The following is a 21,452-nucleotide window of genomic DNA, read 5'->3' on the forward strand; positions in this document are numbered from 1 at the left end:
AAGTCGCAAGACTCCCCGTTCCCTGGTGGACCCCGGAATGCAAGGCTGCCAACATAGCAAAAAAGCAGGCCTTTAACAGATTTAAAAGGTATCCGACGGAAGAAAATTTAATTAGCTTTAAAAGACTAAGAGCCAGGGAGAGGCGTTTAATAAGGCATTTAAAAAAGGAAACTCTCACCTCATACGTATCGACGATTTCCACATCGTCGACGCTAAAAGAGGTGTGGGATAAAATAAGAGCCCTTTCTGGTGGTAGCAAATATCCATCGATACCAGTTCTAAAACGTAATGATGTCGTCGTCACCGAGCCAAAAGAAGTAGCAGAAGTATTGGCTGGGCACTTTGCACAAGTGTCCAGCTCACAAAATTACCCTGCAGACTTCCTACGGCGAAAAGGTGACGTGGAGCAGCAGCCACTCGACTTTGAAATCGCCATTGATGAATCCTACAACGCTCCGCTGACCATGCAAGAACTAGAAAACGCTTTAAAGAAATGCAAGAATACAACTCCAGGAGTGGATGGAATCCCATATGCTATGTTAAAAAACTTGAACATAACTGGAAAGGTAAACCTGCTAAAATTATATAACAGCATATGGGAGACCGGACAATACCCTGATGGTTGGCGGGAAGCGATAATTATACCGATCCCTAAAGAAGGAAAAGACCCTAGTGACCCCTCTAGCTATAGGCCCATATCATTGACCACCTGCTTGAGTAAGGTCCTCGAATCTATGGTCAACTATAGATTAGTATATGTGTTAGAAACAAGAGGACTTTACAGCCAGCATCAAGCGGGATTTCGCAGGTATCGTTCCACGTTGGATCAGATGAGCCACCTTGAGGTCTACGTACAAAACGCATTTATGCGTAGGGAGCACGTTCTGGCCGTGTTCTTCGACCTCGAGAAGGCCTATGACACCACGTGGAGACATGCGATCCTGCGGAAGTGTCATGATTGGGGTTTGAGAGGGAACATGCCGAGGTTCCTTCGTGGCTTTTTAGAGTCGCGAAGGTTCCGAGTACGCCTGGGGTCGGTCCTTTCGGACCCACACGTCTTAGAAAATGGAATACCTCAGGGATCGGTATTAAGTGTTACATTGTTTACAATGGCGATAAATAGTCTAGCCGATGTTGTAGCAGATCCGCTTCAAATTTCTTTATATGTTGATGATTTGGCAATTTATTTATCAGGAAGGGATCTTTGCGAAGTTGGAGAATCGCTACAACAGGCAGTTGACAGAGTGGCTGCAGAGGCTTCCAGGAACGGATTTAAATTTTCAAAACTTAAAACGGTGTGCCTACATTTTTGCCGCTTGAGGCATGATCATGCCCCTCCAACACTGATTTTGGATGGCACACCAATTCATTATAAAGATAGCGTTCGTTTCCTGGGCCTCATTTTTGATAGTAAGCTATCCTGGCAGGAGCATATCGAATACACTTCTACAAAAGCAAGGAGAACCCTCGATATCTTGAAATTTCTTGGAAGTTACAAATGGGGAACTGAGCGGGAGATCTTGAAACGTATCTTCATTTGTCTTACCCGCTCCAAACTTGAATATGGAGCCCCCGTTTACAGTTCTGCGCGCAAGTCACGCCTGGCGCTATTAGACAGAGTTTATAATGAAGGTATTAGATTATTTACAGGCGCCTTCCGGACCAGTCCTCTACAGAGTCTTTATGTGGAATCGGGGATGTTGCCTCCTCAGTTAAGAAGAGAGCAGATTACCCTGACTTACACCGCCGGAATATGGGGGAAGCGGTTTCTTACCTTATTCCCTACCATATTCGAGAGCCTACACGATGAAGAATTTCGTTACCAACGCTCGCGGACGCGACCCCTTAGTATCCGAGCTAAGGAAATCTTAGCTGCAGAGGGTATAGAATTAGGAGAAGTTATGGGTTGGGGCTTTGCACCCCACCCTCCATGGTTACTGCCCTCTGCGCGCGTCCGCATGGACCTGGCAATATTTAAAAAAGATGATACACCGCCCGTTGTCTATAGACAAAGATTATTAGAATTAATGAGTGTTTATTATGATTCTAGACCTGTCTTTACGGACGGGTCCAAAACAGACAACGGTGTTGGTAGCGCTGTGTACACCGATGGAGTTACCCTTAGTTGGACACTCCCTTATTACGCGTCGGTGTACACGGCAGAGGCGTATGCACTTTGCCAGGCCCTAAAGCTAATAAAAGATAAAGATTATAATAAATCGTTGGTACTGACTGATTCGTTAAGTGCGATAATGGCTCTCCGGGATCAATTCTCGACGGACCCAATGGTCGTCACTATTTTAAAATTACTTTTTGATCTTCGTGCACGTGGCCAAGGGGTGACATTCGTCTGGGTGCCAGGACACATAGGTGTGTCCGGCAACGAAAGAGCAGATCAGGCTGCTAAACAAGCTGCCTCTACTACCTCTGAAGATGTCATCCCTGTACGTCCTACTGATTTACAAGCCTATATGAAACTTATTATAAATAGAAAGTGGCAAGTTCAGTGGGACAACACTAATGAAAAACTAAAAGATATAAGGCCACGTGTGCTAAATGCCAAAGTCGAGAATTACCCGCGGCATGAATCAGTGATTCTAACAAGGCTAAGGATTGGTCATACACGTCTGACACATGGGTACCTCCTCATTGCCGAAAGAAGGCCGAGGTGCCCGCGATGCCGAGAAAGGCTGACAGTGTCGCACGTGTTGGAAGGGTGTCAGGAACTGCGAACACAGAGAGAAACAGCAGGCCTGCCACATGACAAGCGCGTTATCCTTCAAGAGGGTTCTCCTTACATCAGGAGGCTATTTACGTATCTAAAACAAATTAATTTATATTTTAAAATTTAGGTTAGTGATTAGGTTAGTTTATAGGTTAGTTCTTTTAAAGGGGAAAGGAATATCGAGTACTTTCCCCTAGTGTGAATGCTTAGGATGAGTGTATTATATTAAGGTGAGAATGTATTTATTGGCATGAATGTATTTATTGGCGTGAATGTATTTATTGGCACGAATGTATTTATTGGCGTGAATGTATTTATTGGCGTAAACGTATTTATTGGCGAGAAAGTCGTATGTATGTTTAGGTTAGGTTTTTTATCTCGGGGTTGAAAGAAATTTTATACGAGTATTTCAACCCCATTAGGTTAATTATATTTAGTTCTAGTTTATTTTGGGATGTGCAGGAATATTAGTTCAAAGTACTGCACATCCAACTGCTAGTAGAGTAAATAGCCTCCTCGGACTTAGTATTAGCAAAGCCCAAGCAAATAGTAAACATAGAAATTATAATACTTTTGGTTTAGCCTACAATAAATATAATAGAAAACATCTAAAATTATTAATTCAGATTTAGTTATGTATTGTAAAATTTAGTTTATTTAAGGGATGGCACAATGATGTTCCACACTCCCCCTCGTCGACAATGTCGATGAAATAAGAGGGGATGTGTGGAGACAATCTTGCGGACCCAGGCTCCACCCGACCTTGCTAAGCAAGGTGTAGTGTTTGGAAGCTATGGGTCTGCACACGTGTCATCCCAGCTCGAGTAGTATTTGGAAAGTGAAAAGAACATTATTAGTGGGCGCTAATGGCCAAGGCAGTCGATGCGCCAAAAAAAAAAAAAAAAAAAAAAAAAAAAAAAAAAAAAAAGTACCAATAACAACATGTTTCATTTAACATATTGATATATTATCTCGTATCATAGTAGTGATGTATTTTATTATGTCTCATGTAATTTACAAACTTAAAAATGGGAGGTGAAAGGGCCTCATAAGTGGAATAGCCTAGGGCCTCTTTTCATCTAAATCCGGCCCTGGGTTTGGTCTATGTTGCTACAAGGCTAGGACATCCGCAATGGCGCCCTGATCCCAGAACATTTGGAATCTGTTTACGGAAGTTAGGAGTTCGCTAGGAATATAAAGCAATACCTTTCGATGTAGCTGAGTATTATTTAAAGTCTTCATACTCAAGAGGAGGTTACATCATGTATGGAACTAATAATATGTCATCGACATCTTCTTCTTACAAAGGTTGATATAATCTTTTTAATTAATGGTAATCTAGAAACTCATTGCTATGCATGTTATAAACATCGATTTGGGTACGATACTTTTTCCTTAATTACATTTTCCGCACACACATTCACAATTCTTTCCATCCAATTTTCACTTGAAAATAATTTAACTGATGGCAACGCAAGTGGAAAACACGACTCAGTGTTGTTCTTAAAAAAAAAACATTGGGCGTAGATCTTCTTTTTTTTCAAACTTTGGGATAGGAAGCCTTGATTAGAGTGTACGAACGTGGGCTTGCGTGCGGACGTCCAGAGTACAAAGAGTTTTTCATCTCCACGAGGGAGAACTGTTTGCCGGCAGTGGTGGTGGTGGTGGTTGTTTAGATAAGGTTTGGAAGGAAAAACTAATTACCACGAGGTTTTCCTGACGTGTCAAGTATTAAATTGGGTTTTGCTGGAGTTGGCCGTGGGCGAAGAAGGGTAGAAAGAGGAGTTTTTACTCACTGAACTGTAGGTTTAGTTTAGTGAGTTGGAATTGGTGGGAGTGAAATTCGTAACAGGCAATTTCACAATCCGGTTTCCATTGGGTCAACACTTCAAAAACAAAACAAAACCGAAAAGACCTTATCCCAAGAGCGGATAGAGGGTGGATTATATCCTACCACTAAACGCCTTGCACGTTTCCCTTTTTGTGACTACAACGAAAATGTAAACCGGGTACTGGGTTGGGCTCCGGGGAAACCAAAATAAAACCTTTGCAAACTCCTTGCTACTCTAACGCCTCTGCGTCTTCCCTTGAACGTCTACAACTTTCTGTTCTACTTTGTCCCTTTATCGATCTTTGTGTTTATGTGTATCTGTGATGGAGGGAAGTTAGAGGCATGCCACTTGGCACTACCAGCAAGCGGCCGTTGGTGAAGGGTTTGTCTGGAATGAAATTTAGATTGAAGTGGCTGAAGTGGTTCAAAAGCAGTGGAGCCAACCTTGGCAAACCAAGTACTCTACCCTAATACCAAGGGTGGAGTGGGGTTTTTGGCCCCATTGGAACCCGCGCAGTGCTTAGCAAAATATTTTCCTTTGGCCCTTTCTACTTCAGCCAACCTTCCCAACTCTCTGTGTCCTGTCTGCTTTAACTTAGAAAGAGAGAACCAGCCCTTACTACTCTATGTACTTTGTTATTATGTTTACACACGAGAAGCGTATGTACAAACACAAATGCACAACACCTGCACACATCGGTAGCACTTACTTCCACAAAGAGAAGAATGATTTCTCCCAGTTAGTGTATGTAGTTGATGTAACCTTCCAAAAACCCAATCCACAGCAGTTCAGTGTTGCCAACCACCTGAGTCTTTCAACCACATGTGTCCCCTCTTTGGTACCCTCTTTTTCACAAGCAGTCATACGTCTAATAATGTAAGTGCCAATGCCTCTCTAATCTTTCTCCAACACATCACTTACATACACACACAAACGTACTTTACGCAACAATTTTCTCAATTCTATATACAATATTACCAACCTAACTTGATTTACAAAGGATTTATAATCTTGGCTTCCTTTTAAACTGCCTACAAATCGGATGATGAAGATGATTATTAAAGCAATGTTTGAACCACTCGCATCTTTCATCACATCTGTGTAATTCACAAAATAAATTGAATTATCAGATATATTGACGTTTGGTTAAATAAAAATAAGTTTGGTAGTAAATTTTCTAAAAGTTTGCAGCAGAAATTTGGAGTATGAAACATATTTTTCAGGGCGGAAATCCTTCTTTTCGAGAAGAACTTATTTTCTGAGCTGATATCAATTTGCGAGCGGACGTTCATCATTTAAAATTAAATTACCTAGATACATTTTACAATTATATATTTTAGTTCAATTAGGCTTTTTGTGTTTCTATATAATCACACTTAAAAATCGGATAGAACATATACAAGCCCAGCAAGCTCACTTGCTGACCCCCAAAATCGCCTGAGAGGTGCCTACCAATTACACCATGGACGTTTTAACTCCTAGTTTGAAGATGTTCGCTCCTATCACACCTTCGCTCAGGGTAGTGTTCTTCATCAAAATGCCATCAAAAAATGTTTTAATTAAAAATTTGTAGATTTGTATGTGTAGAATATATAAAATGGTTGGAACCATTTTTGACCAAACTCAACAAAGTTGAACATTCTTTTAGTAAAGAAATACATCCGGTTATGGAATTTTTCCTTAAAATTGATTGTTCGTCTCTTTATCTTTTGTCCCGTTTGACTGGTACATAAATCTTATCAATAATCCCAAATAGGTTAAATCAAAGTCAAGTTCAGAACTCACAACTGAAAGAAACTAATTGATCTATTCTTGAACTTGTAATTGACAAAACTATTCCGTTTTTAAGAGGTCAACGACTTACCTACCCGACGTTTATATCTTCTCTAGACTTCAAGTTTCACAGATCTCGGAAAGCATTTTTTATTCTTCTGTCATTAAATGAATTAGAGCTGGCCAGGACTACAAAGGTACACTCTGAGGGACTTTTCTAATCTTATTATGACTGAAAAGAATGGAATAAAGCACGGTTCAGCTGAGATTCAGCTTGTTCCTGCGACTGTTAACTGATATGCCATTTGCCTGGACTTGCAAAGGCCCCTAGGATGCACTTTATGCCTCATGCTGGCCCTAAATTGACTGTTTCTTCATCTTAAAAGCTCCACGTAGAGTGGTTTCTCACTGCCAGGTGTCCAATGACAAATCAAGTTGACTTCCATATCGATCCAAATTTAGACTGCAGGGATCTCAGATTGCAAAATAAATTCTTAAAATTAGTCCCTTTACATTCTGTTCGGGATGATAACTCAGTCAAGGAATTGAAAAGAGAAACCTAGACGTTGATAGAACAGTTAGCTACTTCTCGCCAAGTCCGAATATAGGTGTATATTTTGTAGGATATAAGCACCCTAGTGAGATGGCAAATCTCTATGACTCTATGAGCTTTTCATTTAAAAAAACGTCATTAAGTTTCCTTCCATCAGTTAAAAATTAATGTGAATAACATTTTAAAGGCAATCATTTAAACCTTAACCAAAGGAAAAGCAATTAAACCAAGAAAAAAAAACCAGCTTAATGATCCGGAAAGCCCGGAAAATAGGAAAATTTGAATAAAATGATAATGGATTACAGCAATAAGCGTTGGAAAATGGAAAAAAAAGAAAAGATAACGGGATAACTGAAAGATGAGGTAATAATAATAATTTTAGGAAGTCGAGACTGCCGGAGCAGTATGGCCACCTTAAAGAGACCATAAAATGAGGCCATAAAAATGATTTCTCCCGCCTTATAATAGAAGGCTTTAAAAAAAAGAAAGAAGGAGATCCGCAATAGCATCCTTTCACCCAGTAGGAAACACAGCCTCCTATATATATTTACCACGGCTAACACAATAATAATAAATAACAATCTCCTCCCAGTTCTGCCAAATCCACGTTGCCGACCACCGGAGGTACCACCATCATGCTGCTCAAGGCTACCAACCATAAAAAGGAAGAAGGTTGGTACAATCTTTTCCCCACTTAATTGCTTGAATATTTTCCTTTTTTTTCACCCCTCCTCCCAAATTACAACCCTTTTATAGCTTGGTACCTCGTCCTCCATTCCCTCTTGTACATTTGCCAGCCTATGGCCAAAAGTGCCCCACCAATTTCGGGCATGACACTTATAATTAAAGAATTCTTTAATTTTCTTTTTTTTTTGTTTTTTTTTTTTTTTACTAACCGTTAGAATGGGATGTGCTTCTAGATGGGCGGCTCGATTCTTTGGCGCGTTAGGGGGCAACTGGGAGCTGACTGTATCTCCTTCTTTTGTTTTTAATTATAAAGAAGGCTGTGAGTTTGATAAAACTGTAATAATCTTGTTCTTCGCAGGAATAAAAATTAAACTTTCATATTGAAGTCATTAAAACCCAAGTAGATTATGGATTTGTGAGCGGAAAAAACTTCAATCATATGGGATACAAAAATTTGTGTTAAAATAAATGACAAGAGTTTTTTATTTTCTGATTCAGTTTTTCCAACTCATTTAGTTTGCCACTGACACAATTATTCAATTTAAAGTAAATACTGATTCTAAATATATAAATTAATAAATGGGTTGTTACGACAATAAGTAGGCTGAGAGGAACCACGCGGTATGTGGATCGTATCTACACAGGATCAACAAAAGGTCCTCTCCTCTTTGCGTAGATGGCAATGAGGAGGAGGATTTCAAACATATAGTAATGATTTGTCCACGTTATGTAGAAGAAAGGAAACGAATGTTTGACGACATAAATACAGGTATTTAGATGCACCATTTCGCTACGAAGACATAATATTCTCCACCAACATCTATGTGCTTAAATCTGTAGCAGAGCTAGGAAAGAAATATGAATATAGTTAAAAGTTATAGCCGATTGGAATGAATGGAAGAAAATGATTAGAGAAGGATTACGTGATTTCAATTTCGGTTAAGTTATAAGGATGGCAGGAATATAGAGTACTGATCTAACCATTAGTTGTAGTTTATGTAAATAGTTGTATATTGTAGAAAGATGAATGAGTTGAGCGAATGTATTTATAAGTAAGAAAGGAGAGTGAGTGATATTCTAGTGATAAGCACCTAGACGATGCTGGCTGTTTACACAGACGATGCTGGCTGTATGGCGGAAGCCGATGCCAAAGAAAAGGCAAAAAAATAAATAAATAAATTTAGTGATCAAAAATGGAGGAGCCGCTTCTTTAAGCTGCAAGTGAATTTTAATTTCCTAACTCATTTTATTTTGCTATAAAATTGAAAAGATCTGGTTTGAGTCCCATTGTTTAGAGTAGATCAAATGATATATCTTAAATGGGAAATGAAAGCAATTTGGTCATACCGCGAACTCTTTGCCCTTAGTTTTGAGAAAGTTTAAATTAGAATTGAAGTTGCTATCAGAGAAAATTGTTTTAGTGATTCTTGCCAGATTTTTACCTGTATAAGAGCTTTTAGGAAATTCCACCTGTCTAGAAAAAGGATTATTAGTGACTGTTTTAGGCTCTAAATTATGTTACATAATATAGTACATTGTTTAGGCCGCAAGCCTTGAGCTAGATTTGCTTCCAACCGAGTAGAGAGCGCCGTTATCTAAACGTAAGAAGGAAAAGCCGTGGATGGAGGTTAAATTTCCAAGCCCCAAACTCAAGAAGTAATTAGTGCATAATTCACGGTGCTCATATACTTGAGAAAGGTGGTATTAAGGCTGATTGGGGATGGTAAAGGGATTGTGGGCGGCGAGGAAGACAATTAATAAAGGGATTTAAAGCTGCCGCCGCCTCTGCCCCCGGAGATGCGGAAGAAGGGCATCCAACCCAAGCTGGAAGGCTCCGGTTAGTGGAAGGCCAGGAGGATAGTAAAGGTGTGGATAGTGAAGAAAAGGGCTAGGATGATATTAATCAACGTCTCTGCTGGAGAGGGAGACAAACAGAACCTCTGTGTCCTCTGTTATACGGCGCGCGCACCCACCTCTGTGGGTCTGGAGTTCTGGCCTGTCAACAATGGACCCAACCTTGGAGAGAGCCAGTCTGCTTAACTCCAGGTATATATGCCTAATGTTTCAGGATTAGCGACGTCTCTACAATTGGTATTCATTTATTCAAGCAATTCAATTCTTTTTTTATGGGAACGAACTTTTATGACGCTCTGTATGGACAGTATCAGGAAATACGAATATGACAAATTATGGGAATTCTTTTTGTCCTTGGAAATTTGCTGAAAGTGAGGGCTTTACAATGCAGTACAATGTATCATATATAACTTGTATACTTGTATTCTTTAAGAGAATGTTTTTTTTTTTTTTTGACTGCTCAAAATACAAGCACTCGTTAGATCACTTTATGCGCAGTTGGAATGAATGCAGAGATAGTTAGTGGATGATATTGCTTGGATTTATTGCACAGGATACGATAAAAACGATTATTATTTCTAGAAAAGCAAAATTATCTTCCTGGATGTTATTTCGTTGGCTTAGAACTGTCCGGAAGGACAGTTGTTATAAGGGTTGATATCTAAAACATTTAAATGTCATCTAACTGGATAGGAGTTGGATGTAAAGCTCGCGTGAAAAAATAAAGCCTACTTAAACTAATGCTTGCTCATTTGAAAGAAATAATATCGAACAATCTCGGAATTCTACGTTGAAGAAGATTGGAAAAATTAAAATGAAAAAAGTTCATTCAACCAATTTTAGAGAGTGTCCCGGTCATATTTTTATTTTGATTAACTTAATAACAGGTGGGTAATTAGTGTGAAGATGAGCAAGGTGTGTGTTTGTGTGGGTAGAAGATAGCATGAAGTGGTGAGTGGATGGTATCAGGTTATATTATTAAATTAAAAAAGATGGTAACATAGAGGGCTACCAACTTGCTTATTAAATATTATAACTTGCAGAGTAATTAAAAAAATGAGATTGAAATTAAAGTCGTAGATGGGGTTGGTGGAGCTTTTAAAACAACATGTGTGATGCGCGCGCATTTTTTGTTCTAATATTTGAAGGAGGGTAAGAATATGTGGGGAGAGAAATGGTATTTTGATTTTCATCATACATAATTGTATTAAAACAGTTGTAGAAGAGTTGATCGTCAAAAACTGCACGAAAAAGAGAAACGTTGAAAAACACCCAACTTTGATAAATTTTTTTCTCTATTTCTATAAAAGATAAAATTCCCAAATTTTCTTTAAAATATAGGGCAAATCCTCGTTTACAAGAACACATTTTTAGCAACAGCGTAGATTTTAAGAAAAAGAGTTGTTTGAATTGAGCAAATAAAGTATTATAAAAATGATTCTTGTTCTTATTCTTCTTCTTCCTCATGTTACCTTTTTTGTAAAAAAACGCAGCGCCTAAACGCGAGAACCAATTTTCATGAAAGAGACTTCATTCGATTTGGGATTTTATGTAGATATGTTTTTTTTTTGTCAGATGTGTGATTTGTCAGACTCACAAAGCAGTAAAATCGCCTCATTTATGTTAAGTAAGGACCCTTCTTAAACATTTATTACTGTGTAAATCTAATCCTGATTTTCAAAAAAATTTGACAGGATGATGGGTTTAGGGTTTCCCTACGTAACATTAAAGTGGTGTCCAGCTCTTACACCTACTAGCTGGAAGTATTGCAATCGTTTCAAATTATTGACGCGTGAACCAGCAGCTTATGTTCTTACAAATTCTATTTTTTTCAATTGTAAAGCAACACAATTTATAAAATCGAACTTGACTTTAACAATCAATGTTTTGTTTCTTTTTGTTATTTGTTTCCCCAATGTACTCGTTATCCGTTTCTTTTTAATCAGCTATAAGTTCAATTGGAATTCATGGTTCCCCAAATTTATTTTGTAATGTACGAGGGTCGTTTGAAAAGTCCGTGCAAAGTGAGAGAGATAGCACCACTGGCGCGTATCGAGGTTATGTTTAGTTGGTACCATCTCTTGGAAGAACACACACCAAGTTTCAGCCAGATCGGTCTATTTCTTTGTGTTTGGCATTCGTTTGAATCGAGGAAGTCGAGTGATTTTCAAAAAATGGACGAAAAAGAATTTCGTGTGTTGATTAAACACTACTTTATGAAAGGCAAAACGCCTCAGGAGACTAAAGAGAAGCTTGATAAACATTATGGTGACTCTGCACCTTCGATTAGAACAGTTTATAAGTGGTTTCAAAATTTTCGGAGTGGCCATATGGGCACAAGTGACGCTGAACGTTCTGGACGCCCTGTTGAGGTTACTACTCCAGAAATCATTGATAAAATCCATAATATGGTGATGGATGACAGAAGAGTGAAGGTGCGTGAGATTGCTAGTGCTGTGGGCATCTCGAATGAACGGGTACATAATATTTTGCATCAACATTTGGACATGACAAAGCTATCCGCAAGATGGGTGCCGCGATTGCTCACGCTTGACCAAAAACGAAATCGTGTGAAGTGTTGCAAGGACGGTTTGCAGCTGTTCCAGAAGAATCCGCAGGACTTTAAGCGTCGTTTCGTCACTGTGGATGAAACATGGATACATCACTACACTCCTGAGACCAAAGAACAATCTAAACAATGGGTTACCAAGGGGGAATCTGCGCCAAAAAAGGCGAAGACCGTTCCTTCGGCCGGAAAGATTATGGCGACTGTCTTTTGGGATTCGCAAGGAATAATCCTCATCGACTATCTGGAAAAGGGTAAAACTATTACAGGTGCATATTATTCATCGTTATTGGACCGTTTGAAAGCCGAGCTGCTAGAAAAACGCCCACGATTGGCCCACAAAAATGTCCTTTTCCATCACGACAACGCACCAGCTCACACCTCAGCAGTTGTGGTCGCAAAATTAATGGAAATAGAGTTCCAACTCGTTTCACATCCCCCCTATTCTCCAGACTTGGCTCCCTCGGACTACTATTTGTTCCCCAATATGAAGAAATGGCTGGCGGGAAAAAGATTTTATTCAAACGAGGAGGTGATTGCAGAAACGAATGGCTATTTTTCAGACTTGGACAAATCCTATTATTCGGAAGGGATCAACAAACTAGAGCAGCGTTGGACGAAGTGTATAAGCCTAAAAGGAGACTATGTTGAAAAATAAAAAAGGTTTACCCCAAAAAATTAAGTAGTTTTTATTTTTGCACGCACTTTTCAAACGACCCTCGTATTTCTAAACTTTTTTAATGTATTCTTTAATATTTCCTTTTTTAATAGACTTTAGTTCTAAATTAGCCTTTTTTCTTCCCCTATTTTTTTTCTTAAGTATTCTTTGATTTTTTTCTCTTTAATCGACTGTAAGTTTAAAATTAGAATTCATCTTTCCAATCGACTGAGTCCTGAAATATTGCTTTTGTTTCCCCAAATTATTTTCTAACCCATATTAGTGTATCCTTTAATTTTTTCTTTTCATTTGACTAAAAGTAGTAAACTACCTTTCTTTGTTTTCCCTAACGTTTTTTGGAATTTATATCTAAACCATTTTAATGCTTTTATCGTTTATCTTTAATCGATTATATGTTTAAAATTAGAATTCATTTTTTTATGCGGTGTGCGGATCGTATCTACACAGAATCAACAAAAGGTCCTCTCCTCTTTGCGTAGATTGCAATGAGGAAGAGGATTTCAAACATATAATAATGATATGTCCACGTTATGTGGTAGAATGGAAACGAATGTTTGACGTCATATACAGGTATTTAGATGCACCATTTCGCTATGAAGACATAATATTCTCCACCAACATATATGTGCAAGTCTATAGCAGAGCTAGGAAAGAAATATGAATGTATTTAAAAGTTATAGAATGAATGGAAGAAAATGATTAGAGAAGGATTACATGATTTCAATTTATGTTAAGTTATAAGGATGGCAGGAGCATAAAGTACTGATGCATCCATTAGTTGTAAAGTTTATGTAAATAGTTGTATACTCGTATAGCAGAGGGCGTGGGTTCGAGCGGTCTTTGTGCCATTGTCTTCGTGTATAATATTATGATTCAACACATTGTGGTATTACTGATTATTACGATATTACCATGTTTATGATATATAAAGGTTATTTAGTTATATAGCAGAGGGATGAATGTGAGAAGCGAATGTATTTATAAGTGATATAAGTGATGATTGATAAGTGAGTGATATTCTAGTGATAAGCACCTAGACGATGATGGCTGTATGGCGAAAGCCAAGGCCAAAAAAAAGGAAAAAAAATCATCTTTTTCAACTAGATTCTGATTGTCTATTGTTAGTAGTACTATGTTGTTTAATTAATGTAAAATTGTTGTGTTTTTTAAAAAGATTACAATATTTATGATATTATCAAGGAAGTAGATGGAGGTCAGACTTATAATGACCGCCAATTGATTGTTTTATCAATAGAAACCTGGTCCTTAGCTAGTAGTAACAATACTTGTTTGTTACAATATTTGTGGACAAAGTATCTTACTTTTTTGAATCAGAAAAAGAAAAGCAAAGATAATTTTCTTTCATTATTTATTCCGTCATTATAATAATATTTGCTAAAGAAATAACCGTACAAAACTACAAACAGAATACAAAGTAAAAGAAACCTGGACCGATAATTTGTTTGTTTTCACTGGGGAAACATATATATGTTTAATGTGTGCGCAGATATGTGTTTTGTTCTGTTCTGTTTTGTGCTGTTTGATTTCATGGAGGTTTACTGTTCTTTTCTTTAAAGAAACTTTATATAAACGGTTAAATATTATTAAACAATGGCTTTGAAGAACGTTTGTCGTTACTGTAAATATTCGACGGCTTTTCTTAGCGCACACGGAAATCATAGCGCCATTGTGTCAACATGTGTGTAATGGTACTAGCTATTAAGAATTATTTAAGATCTTTGTTCTGTTTTAAACAGTTCACTTCTCCACTGCGATCAGTAGTGAAAGATGTGTATTTTGAAAGTAATATCTCAAAATAATAAAATCATAAATGTATGAAAGAAAGATCGATATTCAATTAAGACATTTGTTAATTTTAAACAATTAATCGGAAATATGCACAAACTGTTCAATTTAGTTTCGCTAACAAAGATCACTAACAAAGATTCTGTTGTATTTTGAGCGAGATATATGGCGATATATTTGTGTCTGAATGAGGTAAAAACAGGGCAAAGTACTCAGGAAGTGCTTTAAATTATAAACATCGCTAAATTTACAGAGTTAACAAGATTTAAGCATCCCTGACTATTCATGCTTTATCCCATCTTAAATTGGTCATATTAATCAAATAAACAAAATCCAAGGCCTAGACCAGTAATCGAACTCAGTTCCACCATAAATACATCTTAGCTTTGTGGGCCTCGTCTTTAACCCGTTCGGCTATCGTGGTGCCCAAAATATAATGAAAATTTCGCAGCATTATTACTTCACTAGATTTTTGGATTTTTAAATAATTCACTCAGCATTTTTTCAGATTTTGTTTTTTCGTTTTCTTCATTCCACGGCCTTCTGCAATACGTAGGTTTCGAAGTAAATCAAAACACATCTCTTTGTTCCTTTTTTGTTTTTATTGAAAATCTAATAAAATTAAATCCACAATTGAATAGATTTTCGAAATAACTAATTTTGACGAAATGAAATCTGACGTTTCACATATGAGGACATCAAAAACCTTCTAATTTTGTATTTTTCATAAAATACCCATTTTTGAAAAAAAAAAGTTAAAGAACTTAAAACTATCTCTTGATACTAATGCAGAAAGTAAAAATACTTATTTGAGCGGATTAAAAAACTGAGAATTGAGCACACAATTCTACTCAAAATTTTCAATCGTGATTCCAGCCAATTATTAACAGGCAGTTTGACCTAAAGATTGAGTATTAAAAATTGTGTGCAATAATTTAAATGCAATGAAATAATGTGGTTGCAATGTGTGGGGGAGACAAGATCGTGCCAATAGAAAGCCACTAGTTAAAGACATTCCGCTCGTGACCGGAAACAATTTAAAGGGTGCACGCTCGTATTGGTCACAATGATCGGTGTTCCTTCCTCACATATTGCCGAACACTTCAGGTTTGCTGCAGCCATGTTTCTTTACGTATATCGTCTGATCAACAGGACATAACGTACTATTACTTTTTTTGATTAGTCTTTTTAAGTTCTAACATTCCAAAATTGGTAATGAGTCTTTATATTTCCTCTTAGTCATCAGAAGTGAGGGAGTTTCGTGATCGCGACAAATTGGCTATTTCTCCGAAAAAGCAGTTTCTAAAGTCCTTTTAATATTTTCCAAGTGAAATCGTTGATAAACGCAAAAACGCAGCTACCTTATGCAATGAAAAGATCTGCATCCAAGATTATGGAGGGAAATTAAAAAAATTAAAATATTATCAAAACTATTATCTACTCTAGTTAGCTAGTTTTCCTGATTGCTAATTCTTTCTAGTTTCCTATTTTAATCCACCTTCAGAGATTAGTGCATTGGCTTTGACGGCTATTTTAATAGGTCCTAAGTTACTCGTACTTCGCACTACAACGCTCAATAACGAAAAACTATGAAGTAAATATCTTTTACACCAAAGCAGCACTGAGGTTCTCAGTATTAACCCTCCATCGGGCGCATTTAATCTGTGAGATGAAAAGGGCATTGATAGCAACTCAGGTATTTCTTAGAATGAGCCATGGCCCTCAGTAGCTTCCTCTTTTACCTTGTTCTAACCAAACGCCCTGTCGGTGTTTTACTCGTGAGTTATGTGGGGTTACTTAGCGTCCGCGTAATCTGTCAGATTAGTTGCGTCCGATGGTCTTATTCTTTGGGTATTGAAATTTTTCAAGTTTTCTTATCAAAAACTATTATAAAGTACATATTATCATTTAAAAGACAGTTTTCTACTTATTGACTATTTTTGCCACGAGTGTCTTTTGTTGAATAATATAGAATAGAAGAAAGAGAAGGGGATTCGGACACTAAACAAGCTTTTTTTTTTTAATTTTTAGAAGATCATGATGTGGATGATTTTGAGTGCGTATCTACAGATAAAGTAACCAAATTGTCGGATAAAAAACCTACTTCTAGTGTTAGACGAGGGAGCCATAATATTTTATGGCGTTTGCCTGGTATAGTTGGTGACAACGTCGGATAGAAACGTTCGGAGATGGTTCATGGTCATTCTTTCACTCTTCTGAACATAGCCGGACATCAATGCGTAAACAAATTTCTTGGATAATGCTAATAAACCATCTCACACATTCATTCATATATGTGCACCTCAAAATTAGGGATGACTGATTTTTCTATTCACATTAATGTTCTGTTCCACTTTACCGAGATTTTTTTAAGAAAAACAAACTGAAATTTTTCATTCGTTTCCAAAACATTTTTGATGAAATTAACAACAGCTATTGGGGTCATTAATCTCACAGATTAGTTGCGCCCTATGGTGTTACCAACATATTGCGCCCGATGGAGGGTTAACCAGATCTGGAATCAGGAACAGGACATTCACTATTTCTGACTTCTTCTACACAAAGAAAAAGGTACATAGAATATCCTATTTAATAACTTAGATTGTAATTAAAAATGTGGTTAGTAATGCGCAGAGCTGGATTAGCATGGATTTTAACTTTAGCAATGCTTTTATTCGACGCATGTTTATTGAATCTCTGACCGGTTTCGGATTTTTATTTGTTATCAGAGGTACATTAATCTAAAATATCAAAGCTATGGTTTATAAAAATAATCTTTTATTAGACTAAATGTCTGTAGAGTTTTTACTTTATAGATTTTGCAGACTCCCTTAGTTCAAGTCCGTAAGTCCAAATGGATTTGATTATTGTTCTTTTTGTAATTTAGAACGTCTCCCGAAAAATCGCTAAAGTAGTTTAGCTAATTTAGACATTAAGACGTGTTTGTGGGTTCGAAGAAGCAAACCAGAATGCCAAACACGATCAGTGGCTTGAAACGAAGAGTGATTGCGAGATAGGGATAGAGAAACTCTATAAATTATAAGAACTTACATCCAATAATCAGGGAGAAGAAAGTTACACAGCTTTTAGAAGGCTATTGTAGAGTGACAGGTTATAAAAGTATAATGACCAATGTGTTCATTGGATCAAGGGTGCATTGCAACTAATTTAGTTGCACTATTTAGTGTCGCATGTATTTTAGAGACCATATGCCACGTTCAATAAGGCATAAGTTGAAATAATCAGGCTTGAACTAGAACCGTCCTGAGGGAGGTGAATACGGCTTAGTTAACCAATACTGGAGGGGAGCCACGGCTCCCCCAATATTCAGAGCACGCGCTTTCTTCCTCTACCACCATCCACCACTGCCAATTGGATTCAATTTCCATATTGAAGCGATCATCGTGCACAGGAAAGAATAATGATACTGTAGTTTTGTAGATATAAGGTCTTAATGTTGACACTAACTCAATTGGAAATCTTTTTTTTTTTCGAATTCCCTGGAAATTAGCTTCATCCTCTTCTTTCTAAAAATATTTATTCCTAAGAATATAATATCTAGAGTAGGATCGCCCCTTACCAGTATGTATGTAGGTGTGTTTCTTCATGTCGGACTTCTGGTGGAACCTCTTGCCACAGTACTGACAGGGGTACGGCCTGGTGTCCGAATGGATCAGCAGGTGCGTGGATAACGTTGAACTTCGTTTAAACGTTTTACCGCATTGTTTACATTGGAAAACTTTTTCTACATTATGAACGGAACGTCTACAGCACAGCCATCTTGAAACATAACAACAAAAGAAACAGTTAGGTTTAATTGCTTATGTAGTTTTTTAAATAGATATGTACAGTCATTTCTCGTTTTTTGGGGTATTTTTTATAGAGTACATCATATTATAGTAATCTTTATTCCCGAGTATCACGAGTATTTATTTTGTCGCTGATTCTTTGCGCTTTGGGACTTTAATCTAACCTCTCGTTTGAGGAACTTTGAATAAATACATGTAGTGCGCAAATCAACCCAATAACTGGAGTATTTAACCCACCTTCTTTGAAAGAGCAGGATAAGAATTTGGATTACATTTTTACCCATAAATCCAAACTTCTCTATCCCTTAAGAGTGAAGATGTATAAATTAGGGGCCACTCTGAGGATCTTTATCTGGGATATCTTTAGCGGGATGCCTGATTCTTGATTTTCTTTACTTAAATTTTCGCTACATCCTCTTGGATGCAGACCAGGTAGTGGTTAGAACAATTAAGATGGTCGAAAGTAATACATTTCTTGGTTAAGTAGGGTCAGAAAATTGTCGAAGACAAATCTACGAATGTGTTAGATCAATTTCTGTTTCTAGAGACATTCTTCTGAAATGTGCGACATGTAGAGGATGTAAATAAAAGGGTTAGGGTATGATTTGAATCCCCGTGATCTAAAGTTTGGTGCTTGAAGCGCTGCTTACCGTCTTCAAAAGTGTTGATAATGGAAAAAATCATCTTTGTACATTGGGAAGTATAAATCAACTAGTAATGTGTGGTTAAATCATCAATTTTTGGTCAGCATTAAACTTGAACGAACTTTCAATACGTTACGCAAACAACTTAGATCTCTACTTCAGAAACCGGCTTAGATATAGTGGTTATAAGCATGGACATATAAATGCCCCTAGTTCGGAATTAGCGCATTTTTGTTAAGTCTTTAATGGTTAGAAAAATATTAGAAGTAAAGTATGGGCTTTTGCGATCACCCAAAATATCTAATTAGGCAAATGGCGATAAGTCCTCCTGTAAAAAATAAGCACTATCGTAAAGCTCGCTAATTTGAGAAATGACTGTTACAATGTTAAACAAATAAATCCTTTAAAAAGTACAAAATATTAAAATACCTATGCTGTGAAAGCGAAACTTCGGCTCCAAACGTTTTATTACAGAGTTCACAAGCGAACGGCCTTTTACCATTATGTGATCTTCTAGAATGCACTTCCAAACCGTGCGGCGTTGGAAACATTTTTTCACATTTAATACACGAATATACATCCGGTGCTAGGAAATGGTGATGATGATGGTCTTGTGGATGTGACGGACCGCCGGCCAATAAACTCTGCCGCAGTCTGTACATATCTTCAGCGCCAGCACCTCCGGAGGAACCTGAAAAAATTGTATTATCTTTAATTGGAAAATTTTTATTAGGATTTGTGTGAAAAGCTAAATTTGGAACAGAAAAAGTCCAATAATGCCTAGCTGGTGGCGTTAGCACTATTTTTGTTTTTAGAACTTGCTTAATAAGTGATTGGGTAAGACTGTTTAATAGATTGAATTGATCAGAATAATACCTGCTGGAGGCGCTGTGCTGGCAATGGCAGCCGCAGCTGCTGCTTGCATGGCACCCAGACTGAGGTACAGCGAACTGCTGAGCAGATTTCTATTTGCATCCAGTCCATCCTTGGAGGCTGGATGAGGCGGATATAATGGTAACAGGTGTCTTGGTAACAATTCTAACGGATGATGGTATAATTGAGGCGAAGGACGTCTAGCTCTCGGCACATCCGGCCTTAATAACGCGCTCACGCTAAATAGTTCCGAATTTTTGTGCGGTTTATCTGGTGGAGTGATGGTCATTGGAGGCGGTGGCGGCGAGTCCACTTCCAGTTCCGGTGAACTACATCTGTCATCATCTACCATCACATCGCCGCCTCCACTATCACCGTCGCCTTCCGGTGAGGTCATTGTTGTCACGTCATTTCTAAGTTCTTTTCTTAGGTTTTCATCTTCATCACATTCATCGCTTTCACTTTTCATCAAACGATTCACGCCGAATTTGATTTCATCTGAAAAATAAAATAATTTATTAACATAGAAAAATAAGAACAGCTGAAATAGGCGAATTCCAAAGATGAACCGTGAATTAGAAGCGTCAACATCAAATCCCCTGCGACCTAAACAACCTTTTGTTTTCCTTCCTTGGAAGCACTTCTACCTAGGGACATCTCTCAGATATCCAAGTTACATGATCAGAGAATTTTGTTCAGCCATTTTCTTTGATAAAACTCACCCAATCTGTTTATAGATTGGAGAATATAGATTCCCTTTAATGAGTAAATTCAATCCTGGAAAGACAGCGTGGGCCTAATAAGTCTTTTAATTAGGCCAAGAGAAATAAACTGATTTAACGGATTGCAGAGTGACTAAAATTTAATAGTAAGAGAAACAACTGGAGTTTCCTTCAAATTATTGATTTTTCCAAAACATTGTTAATGCAACAAAAGAAATTAATTAATAAAAATATTATTCACAACTTATTAGACATCTAGTATTCAATCAAGTTTCATCAAATTTCTGACAGAATTTCATTGAGTAGTTTTCCACGGTTAACAGCGAAGACTGAAAGCCTTTTTTTATGTTTTCTCGTCCCTTGTGAGATCACGTGACTTCTAAGTTTTTCTATTACCTTCACTTCATTTTAATCAAGAAGCTTTTTCAGTCAACCTTGAAGAAACCTTAGATGCAAATGCAGAAGATTTGGATGTTCAGAAATTTTCTCCAAAAAATTGAAGTCTTGCTGTTCTATTTTTATTTCTTTGTAAACTAGATCTTAGGTTTCTTTGGTAAATCAGAGTATTTAATAAGAATTGAGCTAGTGAATCAAAGTATCATTTAGATTCTTAAAGAATGCTACTACCCGTAATGAAACCTACGCCAAGCCATTTGCCATAAATCGTAGCATGAAGATGTTTAGGTGCAAATGTTGATTGTTTTAAAAGTCAATTGGAACAGATAATAAACAATAAAGTGCACTTATGAGAGACTTCATTGATTTCTATCGCTAGTCTTTTAAAACTTGGCTTGTCGACTCTCATGAAATAATTAACAATAAATATATTTAATAAAATTATAGTAGTCTTAGACACTTTTCAAGTGGTCTCTTTTAGTCCGAAATTCATTCATCAATAAATATTTAGAAATATTTTGAAATTGTGATGT

General features: G+C 37.2%; 1 protein-coding gene across 2 annotated transcripts in view; it reads right to left on the minus strand.

The window, feature by feature from the left end:
- LOC141455356 (uncharacterized) overlaps positions 1-21,452 on the minus strand; it is an 86,685-nt gene that overhangs the window by 41,816 nt on the left and 23,417 nt on the right. For both annotated transcript variants that reach the window (XM_074130344.1, XM_074130345.1), the window contains exons 3-5: positions 19,805-20,299; positions 19,358-19,619; positions 18,056-18,255 (exon numbers count right to left, since the gene is read on the minus strand). In XM_074130344.1, the coding sequence (XP_073986445.1) occupies positions 18,056-18,255; positions 19,358-19,619; positions 19,805-20,299 (957 nt within the window). The remainder of the gene's footprint in view (positions 1-18,055; positions 18,256-19,357; positions 19,620-19,804; positions 20,300-21,452) is intronic.

Source organism: Rhodnius prolixus, unplaced genomic scaffold (genome assembly GCF_049639745.1).
Source record: "Rhodnius prolixus isolate KJV_2025 unplaced genomic scaffold, Rpr scaffold_4, whole genome shotgun sequence".
NCBI classification, from domain to species: Eukaryota; Metazoa; Arthropoda; class Insecta; order Hemiptera; family Reduviidae; genus Rhodnius; species Rhodnius prolixus.